At 44.2% G+C, this 13,614-nt stretch overlaps 1 protein-coding gene across 5 annotated transcripts in view; it reads right to left on the reverse strand.

Annotated features, from left to right (window-relative positions):
* sulf1 (sulfatase 1) overlaps positions 1–13,614 on the reverse strand; it is a 38,456-nt gene that overhangs the window by 6,682 nt on the left and 18,160 nt on the right. For 4 of the 5 annotated variants that reach the window (XR_011178348.1, XM_069151668.1, XM_069151669.1 and 1 more), the window contains exons 5-18: positions 12,393–12,562; positions 9,474–9,624; positions 9,221–9,396; positions 8,855–8,983; positions 8,211–8,267; positions 5,856–5,982; positions 3,757–3,970; positions 3,059–3,305; positions 2,835–2,931; positions 2,608–2,702; positions 2,381–2,452; positions 1,385–1,557; positions 433–575; positions 115–238 (exon numbers count right to left, since the gene is read on the reverse strand). Coding sequence is in view for 3 of the 5 variants with exons in the window: in XM_069151668.1 (XP_069007769.1) it covers positions 115–238; positions 433–575; positions 1,385–1,557; positions 2,381–2,452; positions 2,608–2,702; positions 2,835–2,931; positions 3,059–3,305; positions 3,757–3,970; positions 5,856–5,982; positions 8,211–8,267; positions 8,855–8,983; positions 9,221–9,396; positions 9,474–9,624; positions 12,393–12,562 (1,975 nt within the window). In the remaining 2 variants the exon portion in view is untranslated. The remainder of the gene's footprint in view (positions 1–114; positions 239–432; positions 576–1,384; positions 1,558–2,380; positions 2,453–2,607; positions 2,703–2,834; positions 2,932–3,058; positions 3,306–3,756; positions 3,971–5,855; positions 5,983–8,210; positions 8,268–8,854; positions 8,984–9,220; positions 9,397–9,473; positions 9,625–12,392; positions 12,563–13,614) is intronic. The other variant, XR_011178349.1, reaches the window with a different exon arrangement.

The following is a 13,614-nucleotide window of genomic DNA, read 5'->3' on the forward strand; positions in this document are numbered from 1 at the left end:
CATAACAGCTACCTCTAAACTCCGGAGTATCGGTCCATATGTCCAACCAACTCCCTGTGTAATTCAGGACAGTAAGGTAGGAGTAATAAACAGACTCAAAGTGAGGGTTTTTACCTGCGTCTAAACCTTTAGGGCGAGGGCTACACTGCTTGTACCCTTGACAACTCCTCATCTCCATGAGCTGGGCATGGAGTGTGTTCAGAACATCCCGATCCACTGCATACACTGCGTTGGTCAGCTGCAAATTTAGCACAATCACACAAACACACGTTATATTTGGAACAGAAAAACCTTCACCTTCAAGCTACACATTGGTACACATGAACTTTTATAGATGAGTATTATAACGCAGGAGCCAATTAAATTGGGACAAAGCGGATGCACACAGTCAGAACGCACAGCTGAATGAACTGCGGACACATGTTCACCCACCTGGTAGGGGTCACTGTTGAGGTCAAAGTATTCCAGGAAGCCGGTGGAAAACTCACAGAAGAGCGTGTTGTGGGTCTCGTTGATGGTTCTTAGGCACCAGTAGGTGTTGTTGTTGGAGCTGGTGCATGCACAGAATCCACCCACTGGAAAATAGTGGAAATAATCATTGTTGTCAGTCCCAGTCTTTCCACACAACAACTGGTGAGGGATGAAATTAAAAGAGGAAAGAATATGGTGTACACCGAGCGGCAAGCGACAGTGATGTCACCCATCGGTTTGTCAAAGGCCGTCATGAAGCCTCGAGTTCTGATTTTGGCCGGGGGCCATCTTGCTCGTTCCAAGTGGTTTGGAGGCAGATTTGACCATATTTGGATGAGCTGGGGAAAAGTGAATGGTGGATCCGACTAATCTGATTGGAAACCTGACAATACCAAAAGCTGGAACCTGACTGCACCACAGGCCTGTCAATCAAACAGACATGCCCCCCCCCACAAATATTTGAGGCTTATTTTCTGATTAATGACGGGATTATTTTCAGATGGACCGCCAGAAATAAAATAAGGAGTGACTTTAACTAACAAAACCAAAAAAACATATAAAGTTCTAAGTCAATAAATTTTTTCCATGAGATTATTTGAATGGTAGTCAAAGGAGCCAGCAGCTATGTGGAGCCACCCTCTAGCGGCCCTCGGTGGTATTGCAGTTTAAGGCATTTCAGCATCTGCCTCATTTTTCAGACCCTTCAGCTACATCCACCTTTAGTCTATGGTTATGCTAACATTCCACATAGTGGAGCTACATAATGGTGAATACATCATGTTCAACACTGACTCAACCCATCCAACTACCATTTGTGGCTGTTAAATTGTTGTTTCTCTGATGTTGGACAATAAACAAGCTTCTTCTGTTAAACTCTGTTGCACTTTGAGAAGCTTCATGTTAATATACATACATGACCAGAAGGGAGCAGTTTGCCAGTGGTCATTGTTGTGTGTGAAGCAAGTGAGGCCTGGCAGGCTGCAGTCATCTCCCTTCCTCTGCCGCTTCTTTTCCTTGCGCTCCTTCTTTCTTCTGCGGATCTCGTTGTACAGCTGGGTCTTCCCATCAATTTCCTGCGCCGCCTCCCTGTTGGATAGAAACGTGAGAGAATTACAAAAGTGTGACGCAAACATGACATCAGCCCCTGCCCCTCTCTGGTGCCAGTAACCACAGTAATGGAGGACATAGAGGGGACTTCCAGAAGGCATCACCAATGCCAGGATATGACAGCCTGTTTACTTTCATGTTTAAGCTCTTACTATGTCCAATTTTCTCTGGGATGACATTCTAGCCACTGTCCCCTTCTTCCTCCCCGCCTGAACACACACCAGGCACTGCAAAAGACAGCTGCTTTGTATTGGCATAATCGGTTCCCAGTGTCTCCAGTGCAAGCTGATCACTGTGTTTGAGGGACTGACTGTTTTCCCCTCTGTTGAATCATTCTATCTTTCCATGCAACTCAATCACTTCCAGACGCACGCAGGCACACGCGCGCACGCAAGAGGTCCGCAGCCAAACATCTGCTTTGCCATTTAAACTCCGTCCAGGGACAGAACACTCAATGAAAATCGATGGATGCTTTGCTTTTTATTAGAACCCTGTGTGCTTTAGAGTCACAAACATCATAGTACACACACGCACGCACGCACACACGCACACGCACACACGCAGGCACGCACACACTGGTCACCTGATGTACAAAGTAGCTGAAAGAGGCGTTTTAGTGATGAATTCACTACACAGGTTATAACCTGGCATGCAGGGGCCATGCAGATGTCGAGCACAGTTGCACAAATGTAAGGTTAAACAGCATCATCATACACATTATTTGCACACTTTATGCCAGTTGCAGACTTCATGGTCAGTATTATTAAGAGGTAAAGGGGTGATGCCATATAGAGAAACTCACTTAAATGGATGGAGTTGACCATTCCTGCTCTTCAATCTCTCTGCCTTGTTTCTGTGTCCTTTGCTATAATAGCTGGTTTTATAAACAGAGAAAGAGACTAAGGACCGTACAAAAAAAACTTGATATCTGTGTACTCCAGTAGGGTTTGGCATAAGGCCTAAAACCAGCTATAAATAACTTACATTCTGTATAGAGAAGTATTTCTGAGGTGAATGTAAATGACTAACCTCTTCTTTCCACAGTCACACTCGCCTGGTCGTGTCCGCTTCAGATGGCCTCTGACTTCTCGAAGGTTTTTGATTTTGTCTTGAAGTGCTTCGATCTAGGAAAATAAATGTGTAACGAATACTACCAATTAGTTTGTGTCTGTTATGGCAAATTCTTTACTTCTGATAAAAGTCCAGCAACCTGAACGAGTGATCCAAGAATGACAGTTTCAATTTCGTACACTCACCTCCTGGTCCACATAGCTCTTATGATCTTTCCAGGCTCTGGAGGACTGGTAGATTTCTCTCTCACAGTGGATACTGTCATTCATCAAGATGTAACACCTGAAAAAGATGCACAAAGCTGTTACACACACAGCTCCTTGGACAAACATAAATGCAGGTAAGAAGTGAAATCATGCTGCCTGCAGAGATATTCTTTAATATTTTTAAGCAGACAAATATTTCTTACTTGTGTGTAACTTTCACAGAGTTCGGGTATCCCACTGCATTTGTATCGTCTGCCAGCATTTCCTCTGAACCGTCATCAGACCCCAAGTCAAATTCTGGGTCATCTGGGTTGAAGTGACGCTTTAAGATGACTCGGCGGCGGACGGCTGACTGATCGTCTGCTTGGAGGTCAATGTCATATATCTGACCCTCAAACTCCACAGACAGAGACCTGGTTGGCCGTGTGTGGACAAAACGTGGGCGATAACCTGTTAAAAAAAGAAACTTGAGTAAAGCACTGTCAACTCCAACTTTAGGGGGTTATTAAATCTTCATACTTCAGTTGCACATTTTCCAAGCAACACTAGAGGGCATCAAACCATTCGAAAACACAATATTGACAACACACAGGTACACAAAGCAACATCCAAAGAACAAATTCCAGGACTTGTTGGAGGATGTTTGCTTTTTCCGTGCATCTGTCTCCCTTTAAAGCATAAATAATCCATTAAAGGAAATCAAGTCTTGAACCTTAAGAGACTTATTTTTCTCCAACGGGCATTGAGAGACAGACATCAACGTCAACGTGTAAGTAAATAAAAGGTACATATTAAATGAAGCAGTTTTTTTTTTTTTAAACTGGAAGAATGAGAATACCCCTGCACACGTGTGTTAATGTACAATTTAAGTTGAAGAAAGAATAGGTTCATGATGACTCACGCTGGCCTGATGATGCAGAAAACTGTCTGTGGGAGCGGCGGTCGGAGCTGGATGGTTTGTTGAGAGCGTCCCCGCAGTCACAGCCTCTCTCTCCATCATCGTAAGTGCTTCGGGACCTCAGGCTGCGCGCCCTCTTCCTGGACCCTTCCTTCGCACCACCTTTACACTTCTGTATTCTCCACTTCCCTGAGATCTCCTCAACGCAGTGCCATTTCTACCAACAACAACCAAAGCAGAAAAATAACAAAATAATTTCTACATGAATCATTTTTATGGCAGGTTTGCAACCAGAAAAAAGTATCCTTGGTGGGATTGCCATTAAAAAATTCCAACGTTACCGTGACAATAAACATGTTTTCGATATAACTAACATGCGCAACCGATGTTAACTATATGAAAAGATGACTTCAGATTTCACAACAAAACCTCTGTTCTGCTAGGATGTCAGAAACTCCTTGAGAGACACATGCTTCTGACAGACTTATCAGGCAGATCTTAGCCTGTGGGGAGGAATGGCATCCAAAAGCAACAAGAAAGATAAACCAAAACAACCACATGAGATGAATTGGGTCTGTCTAGTGTCTGCAAAACAAACTGGGAACCCGTATCACTCTTACAGTAGGTATGTCGAGTCCACGTGCATCACCGATGTAATTGTGGAAATACAAATCTACACGCGCTGCAGCCGCTCTGTCTTTCTCAACACGCACTCCCATTAGGAAAAGCAGATTTTGAGACTAATTGCTGTGAGTAGTGCTGCTGGTTAGGCCTTGTATAAACAGAAGAGTGTGGAGTGTGGTGCAGATGATCAGTGGTGAGTGTGGGAATGAGGGTGCAAACAAAGGGCCATAAGGCAGATCAGGTTTCTTTTGGAAGAGCTTACGGGCCCAGCAGAGCTGTTATATCAGCATTAGACAAGATGTGAGGGAGAGAGAGATGTATCATCACTGGAGGATGAAAACAAACTCTGTCTTTCTTTATCCCTCTCTACTCGTCCAACCTCCAGTGAGTGCTACTGCAGCAGCAGGACAGCAGAATTGGATGGGAAACAAAGGAGGAGAGGAGTGGCGAGGAAAAGCAACTGCTCAAAACCCGTTGTGGCTTTCAACAAATGTCGTTTTACAGCCATCTGTGTTCACAATCAAAGATCTACTCTGAAGAACTCTTCCTCGTTTTATTTCGTTAGTTCGGAGCACAAAGGATGACCATGCAAGCTGATACACGAGTGGCAAGTACTGCAAATCACCCCCAAAACATACAGTAACATTTAAGTTGAAATAATATGTCTTGATATTGATCCATGTTCTCTATCAAGTTTTTCCTCTATGCATGTAAACAACAGATGTCAAACTATAAACAGAGAGATTAGAATAAATTGAGAGAAGAGATAAAGCACCTACCTGCTGACAGTAGGTAACATTTCCCCTTTTAATTTTTCAAGAAATATTTCACTTTCAGGGTTCTCATGGGGAGGCCAGATCATTTATGACCAAATCATAAACTTTGCTCTATGCAGGAACACATTTGAACTCCTAGAAGACACATTTATTGAGCAGTTTTTACAGGTGCACACACAAACTGTACCCACACTGCTTCATAAGATGCAGCACAGCTCAACCACAATTGCTCCATCGCTGCCTTTAATAACTTGTTACATACACATTCATATGGTCATAAAATGGATCTGGCTTGCATTAGTCAACCCCTCGAAAATCTGCCTGTCATTTAACACTACCTGAAACTTGTAACAATTTGTACGGCTCTGGCCGGTCTACTCCAAGGCCACATACTGTACCATTTGGCTGTTGGTCTCCCAGAAAATTAATGGGCACAGATGAAAGGGAAGTACCAACAAATTAATGTACCACAAAATAGTGCAAAAGGGTCCAATTATAAATCAAATGATGTGCTGCAAATGGTTATTTCACTTTTGGGTCTGCAGAACAGCTTAGCTGGCGGCACGGAGGTCACTACAGGAGTGATATGTCCTCATTGTTAGAAAAGAACCAAAACCAAAGTAGATATGAGGGTAAATCATTTCTGTCGGCAAACGTTCGCAAAAGATGTGCACTTGTGGGAAATGGGAGTGTTTCTTTTACCTGTCCAGGCTGTTCGCATGGTGTCTGGAATTCAGCCTGCTGGCAAGTTTCTCTGACCTTCTTGTACTTGGGAAGGCTGTTGGTGTGTTGAGTGCTCAATGAGTCATCCTTCTTTCTCAGGATCTTTCTGTACAACACAGAAGGAAGAGAAAAACTGAATTGAGCAGGGAGTCAATTCAGGCTACAATTAAAATGAGCTGAATAAAATGTTATTCACTCCCTGTTTTCACTGTCTGTCATAGACACCCCTGTGTGTTTTCCTGGTCACGACCAGTGAATGGATAGGTTATGTAGCGTCTGTATGTGCCAGAGGGTCTGGGCACGGAGCTCAGCTCAGCCTCACACCAGTGCTCAGCTCCGGGCCGAGCTGTCTGACCTGGGCTTGGCATCGAGTTCAACTGCCCCGCCCCTTTTCCCCTCTGTCACCACCACAAGGACTGGCTGAGTCTCTGCTACGGCCATGCCAACCTCTCCGTCCCCTCCTCCATCCCCAACTATCTGCCAACATGCCCTGGCTGCTCGGCGCCCACAGACAGAATGACGACGACAAAGAGGCACAGAACAACCTGTCCCCTTAAAAACTGAGGCTGTTGCCTTGTGCAATCCTTTGTAGCACTCTGCTCCGGGGGAAAACAGCCAATGTTCACACGCTGGCTTGGCTGTGGTCTCTTGCCTTTAGCCAAGGGTGATTAAAGAGCTAGCAGTTGTTGATGTCACTCCCTGATGGCTGCATTACGTAGATGATTCGATTCTCAAACAACACAGTCGGTCCCAGCTGTCATTCATCATTTCACAGGCTCAGAGGTAGTAATGTAAGGTTATGCGAGGATATTAAATCATGGAGCATATCACATGACCACTGAGAGAACTGTACAAAAAAAACATTAGCTACTGTGTACTGCTACATCTGCGCCTGAGTAACAGTAAAGTCCATGGAGGCTAATCTCAGCCTTCAGAGACCAGTGGACCAGCAGACAGCCTTTACAAACAGTTTGGATTAACAGATAAAAAGAGCTAAAACTCCTACAGATTAAAGGTCATTCTCGATCCATTTCATACACAGCAGTCCATAGACCAGCCAGTTCTTCTGTCACAAAAACATACACCAGCAGGAGACTGACTTACACGTGCCGCAGCAGAGCTGACGACAGCTTCTTTTATACTCTTGAATGTCTGTCTGCAGATGTTGATGCGCACGCTGGAAAATGAATAGATAAATGGGAAAGAGATGGGAGGCCCAAGCTGGCAATTTGTTAAAAAAAAAAAAAGGGACTGCGAGGAAATGATAGTAGGGAAGAAAAGAGTGGCCGTATGGAAGAACGTGACGTGTTTAAATATACAGTATACACCCAGCAAGCTCAGTCTGGCTGTACCGGTGTTGCTGTTCTCTTCCCATTGGTTTTCATACCAATGCCCCTATGTCTTCCCTTTCTTACTGATTTAATTGTAACCTTTTCTTCTCAGGCACCTGTATCTTGCGAAGACAAGCTTGATGGGATTATTTCTCTCCCCTCGTCACCATGTTTCCGTCGGTGTACCCCTGGCGTTAGCACAGCCGAACATGTGAAGTGAGCAAAAGTGGGCTGTCGGATTGGAGGTATCACTTTCTGCAACATATATTATATCTCATGCCAGAGGAGAGGTTAAATACAGAGCTGTCCGGGTTTGTGAGAGAACACAAACTGTATTGCAATCGCGTGCACTACAAAACAAACTGTCTTGGGGAAACAGTCAAGCGTTCTCTGCAGCGTGGCTGCTGCATTCCACACTGAGGGAGCTGGTGACGTGTCCTGTGAGTGGATTGAGCGTGAGCCTTCCAGCCATTCCTCAGGTAACATCATCCTGAGCCAAGCTCGCTTTTGTTTATTTTGCGTTTGTCTAGCTCTGCCATGTTACTGAAATGTATCTTCCGTCTGTCTCCGCCAGTGTACATCTGCAGGCTAAGTCAAGTTGAGGGCCATTATGATGTGCTCAATATATGCAAGGCCCCCTGAGAAGACAAAGACTCAGCTTGTTTTTCCTGTAAGTGATCAAACTGACCTGGTTACACACATGTCAACGCCCCTTGCGTGAACTGTCATCATTTGCCAGCCGTTTATAACTTTACCAAACAACTTGGAATACTTCAGTCTCTTCCACTATCATTGCTTTCCAAGCCGACTGTGGTCAGGAAATGTCTGTCAGATAACAAATAACTGGGAAAAGCAGCTGTGCTGCTTGAATGGGGAGCACGCATTGAGCTTTGCACATTTTGGGTTCATTTAAATGTTTTGTCAGGTTTATGTGACACACAATGCTCTGCAATGACACGGCTGTTCCTGTGGTGTGGAAAGGGAATAAAGAACTCCAGTTTACCCTCGCTCCACCAGGAATGTGTCTCTCCAGACTTTGGGTTTCCGGTTGGGTTTGAATCTGGGAAAACAAAACGCACAGCGATGGATAGATTATAGATGATAGAATTCATAGGGCCTATGCACTCCCCATCAGCTGCAGTATGTTAGGCACAAAACTTGCCAACATTATGAAAGTCGATCACAGAAAGCTCAAGACCTTGTGGGTTTAAGGGAATGGTGTAAATGCTCTTTGAGTATTAAATGGATTATCCTAGTTCTTTCGTTTGTCTGGAAAACATTTTTTTGCATATATATTAACATTTGATGCTCAGCAGTAGACAATAATTAGCATTTATACTGTACACTGTTAGTCCTGTGGGTTTGGTGCAGAAACAAATGATTCAGCTTGCAAACAAATTCTATGGAAAACTTCTTAAAAGAGGAACCTTAGTGAATCTAAGCCAAAGTCCCCGAGCCAAGGAAAATCGGCCAAATAGCCCTGAACCCACTTTCTGCACAGATTGAGCAAAGGCAATCATTTCGGCTATGGAAATTTGCATTTGCTCAATAATGGCCAGTAAATACAACTGTTGCATGTATCATGTACACTGTGCAATTACTGTACACAATATCCATTACAGCACGGCATGATGGATCCATACAAACCTATTTCCAGTCCGTTCCTGTTCCAGCAGCTTTAGGATGGACTTTCCATCCATGTCCGGAGGAGTGTCCAGTCCAGCAATGTGCAGAATCGTTGGAGCTAGATCAATGTTCAGCACTAGATGAGGGTTTCTGAAGAAGTACATACAGAGTTAACTTAATCTTCTGCAATACATAGTATGACATTAAGTGACAGAAACAATGGAACCTCAACTAATGAAGATAAAAAATTTCCCCTCGGGGATTAATAAAGTATATACCTACCTACCTACTCTTAGTCTGAGGGACTAAGAAAGAACATTAAGAACATCAATAAAGCAGTAGAGTAAAGGTATTAAGCTTAAGTAGTCAGCTGATGGTTTTACTTACACTGCCCCTGCCTCCACGTTGGGTCCTCTCAGGAAGAATGGTACACGAATATCAAAATCATAAGGCATTGACTTGCCCTTGACCAAACCAAACTGACCAATGTGGTAGCCATGGTCTGCTGTGTAGATGATGTAAGTGTTGTCCAGCTCTCCTGTTTCCTCTAGCATGTTAAATACCTGCGCAAAATAATTGATAGTGAGAAGATATAGTGGACTTAACAAATATTCAAAAGCCCGTGAGTAATTACATGTACCTTCTGCACTGAGTCATCCACAGACATGAGTGTCTGCAACCTTTTCCGATGTAGGTAGTTGGTGAACTCCATGTGGATTGGTCTCATGGGGCCCGTGTACTGCATGATCCAATGTTTGTCCATGTTTGGGGCATAGTTGTAGCTGGGGGTGCTAAGAGGGCACAAAGAAGGGAGAAACAAGACAGGGATGTGAAAAAAAATGGCTTTATTTAAGGTTGAAGAGAACATACATCTTTACTGTGTTCCTGATAAACTTACATAGAAGTGAAAAAATCTTTTTGGACATCTGTCCACATGTTATCAGAGCACAAAACAGCAACTACCAGCACATTTAAGATGCCAAAAAACACCTGTCTGCTACTTTTCACAAACTGCTGCTGAGTAACAGGTGCCACAGTTGTCCACTGTGTCTGACACGCATCAATAGCTACTCTGTTTGTTGACGGAAATGTCTTAATACTTTGCAGCCAGCACCTTTGCTGTTTTTCCATACCTCTCTCTGACTGTCTCTCCCCTCACACAGAGACGAGAGTCTCCTTGCTCCACTACGCTCTTGGCACAGACAAGTAATTTGAGGGCTGGCACATGCTTAAGAAAATAATAGGCCCCAAAGTCAAGTTTGCAACAACTTCTGGACCAAATATTCAGTAAGTCATGTCCATTTGAAATGGGGAGGATAACAAGAGTGGATAAACAGCAAGAGGGAGGGAGAAGGAGACGTGTTTGTGGCAGCTGAGAGAAGCTGAGAGAAGCTGTTCACCTGTTGTCATGTTTAGCTGTTCAAAACTATTAACAGTGGTATCAGTTGTAAAGTAAGACGAGAGACAGAGAATACTTTATGACTTTGGGTCTGCAAAGTTTCTGGGGTCTCAAGGCAAAAAAGTACATGAATAATACACAATAATTATGTAACTAGAAAGCTAGTTGGTAGTAATGAAGTTATTTTCCTTCTACTACAAGTAAGTCCCTCCTAAAACAAACTATAACTCAACAGGTTCCACCCTTGAATAAGCAGCCCCAAGTATCAAAACATAGATAGTTAATGAAGACCTGCTATGAGAGCTGCTTTGCTCTCGCTGACTGAGATGCCTTCTGCCCTCATCTCCTCAGGCCTCCTTTGTGAGAATGGTGAACTCTTCACCCACTCAGCAGGCGGTCTAATAAGCCCCACAAAGGGACCTGTCTCCAGGCAATGGGCCACCAAGGTATGGGGCCCTGAGCACCAGGGAACCAGGAATGCAGAGGTCAGTGGAACCCAGCCAGTCCATAGGAGAGGTCGCACCTGCCACCTGTCACATATAGGTCTGCATTTTTTTGGTATCAGCCCCGGATTACGGCAGATTCACCCCAGAATGCCTGATGACGTTACAAAACTTAACACAGAAACATCCCAGATGCAGATTAGTGACGACTCCCTAAAGCAACGTGTTGAGCTATGCCCAGAATAACTTGAATCACTCCCTGCCATGGGGAGACATGCCATTGAGACACCACACCAATTCTACAGTTTTTAAAATTGGTTGGGAGTTTGGCTTGCATCTAAGAGACCGCGTAAAAAAAACACCTTCAGCGAGGAATGTTAATGACATTAACATCAAACCCTCCCCTGCTATTGTTGCTGTCAATGGTACAGACGCTTGTTTTGATTTATGAGGCGGCTCCGCCTTCACTGCCACGCTGTCTCTTCCCACCTCTGTGCATTACACAATCGGTATAGGGCATCTGCTGCAGAGATAAAAAGTGAACCAACAGTTGCAAAGTCATATCTTTCCATTGGTGGATGCCAAACCTCTTTGAACTAACTTAAAGTCGAACGATCTGTAAAAAGAATTCTTAACATCCACCAGTGGAAAAAAATGTTTTGCCATATCTGTTATGGAAGTTTACAGTCAAGAAAAAACAAAACAAACACCGACGACCCCATGCCAACCACCTGTTCTCTCCGTAGTAACTGCACCACTTATTCCACTGCACCTACACACAATCACCGGGGCAACCACTTTAGTCACCCGTGGGCCCCAGCTCCACCCCCTTCGCTTGGAGGCTCCAGCTAAAAATAAATTAATAATGCCACAAAGGGTGTTCCAAAGCACACAATGCATTCCTCGCGTCCCAGGAGCCGCAGGGAGAAACTACTGATTGATATGGACAGGGTCAGGAAGTCTTTTGCGAATTACACAGGAGAGGAGGAAGGGGTAGGCAGAGTGAGCTGGGATGAAAAAAAAAAACGGGACCGCGCTGGGAAAGACAGAGGGAGAGATAAACAGTGACAGAAACAGAGATATAAAGACAGCGAGGTAGGATAAATAGAGACAGGGGAATGTTAAGCAAGCATTGGGAAACAAAAACAAAGAGAAATACTGAGCTGAAATGGCAGCTTTGCAGCCTTGAACCCTAAAACGAATTCTTCAAAACACCATACTCCCCCCCCATCCAGTGGAGCAGGGCATCCTGAGAGCCTGTTTGACGGCCCCACCACGAGATGGAAGGGCACAGTGCCAGTGGGACGAAAAAGTATTGTATTGCAGCACTGCCTCAACTCTGTGATGAGAGTTGTGAGAGGCCAGTGTGGGCTTGGCATGAGCACAGTGCTCTGCAGAAAACGCTATCCCTGATCTTCTCCATGTTATGTGTCCAGCTATTCTTACACGATAAATCATTTTGATTTCACGCTTGCAGTGTCGTCAGCCCTAGCAGCTTCTAAGGAACCTGTCATCTCCGGGGATTGAGGGGCGCGCTTACTATAATAATGTAAGGTACACCATCCTAGAAACTCAAAATGGATGTTAATCTGAAATCTAAATATGGACCCTAAACATGAATTTTCATTATTTTACAGGGTTAAAAGTCCTATGAAGGAATCCTGGTGAGTGTATATGTTTGAGCGAATATGATGATGGGAGTCTGAATATTACTTACATGTGCTGTGAAGCATTTGGAAAGAGCTCGGAAAACTGTGGTGCCGAGTCCTCTGGGCCATGAGGAGCAGCGTGGCTGATGACCATCATGACGGGTCGGTGAGGGTATATCTTCTTGGACATGCGGAAAAAGTTGACGCTGTCGTTTGTGATCAGATCTGTGAAATAGTCCTTTAAAAAAACAAAGAAGAGCAAAACAGGTATTGTTATTCAGTGCTATAAGGCTAAAACCCACATGTAGCTAAAAATGAAGGTGGAGTTGTGGAGACTTGCTAAACAACACCAGCTTTGATAAAATCTGTTTGCAGTCCAATCAGCGTGACATGTTGCTTTTCCTCGTCCAGTCATTTTCAAATAAATTGAGAAGGGCCAGTGGGGATATGAAGTAGGGCCATTGAGTACACTACAGTACCAATCTGTCGAGTCAACGGCTGGCGGCTTGCCTGTGTGTGTGTGTGTGTGTGTGTGTGTGTGTGTGTGTGTGTGTGTGTGTGTGTGTGTATAACCGAGTGTGCGTGCTCGAGTCCGTGTGTGTACGTGTATATAATATATCGGCTGCCTCATCAGTGAATCTCTGCACTATTGAATGTGACACCACTTGATGGTGAGAGGAGCCTGGTGCTCTCAAATGGTATGTTGTTATGACAGCTCCCACCCTCTGCTCCACTCAGAGCTATCCATTCTGTTTCTGCCACTTAGCTTCATTTTACTCCATCCATTTTCCCTGAGCGTGTTCCCTTCTCCTTCTTTCTCACGGATTCCCTCGCAGAGATAATGGAACACATGAATCAGAGACAATAATCTCAAAAGATATCGACCTCAGGCAATACTTGAGAAATGAGCTCAAGTGAGTGTCCTTAAGATTCTGAAAGCTGTGTCTTTCAAAGTTTAGTAGCAAGGGCAAAGAGTGGACAACTGAATGTATGAGAGGAAGTGCAAATCACTATAAGGAGCTTAGGCTCAGGAAATGTGAAATTGTCACAACAATCAACCCACAGGTGTGACATTTTATTAAAACCTTTATTCCATGTGAGGTGGAGTCCGTTTTGTTTCCCTTTTTTAAAGTTGTACAGAAGAACACACCCTGAACTAAAATCACAATAGTATTTGCCAAGTTTCCAACAGAAGATTAACCCTTCTACCTGCCGTGGTTGGCAAGCCGCTGATGTTGCCTGGCATACAACAAATGGAAGGGAGTGCCAGGTTGAGAATGAAAGGATGAA

The sequence above is a fragment of the Embiotoca jacksoni genome, unplaced genomic scaffold (assembly GCF_022577435.1).
Source record: "Embiotoca jacksoni isolate LCO1_2020_lvr unplaced genomic scaffold, fEmbJac1.0.p SCAF_17, whole genome shotgun sequence".
Lineage (NCBI taxonomy): Eukaryota > Metazoa > Chordata > Actinopteri > Embiotocidae > Embiotoca > Embiotoca jacksoni.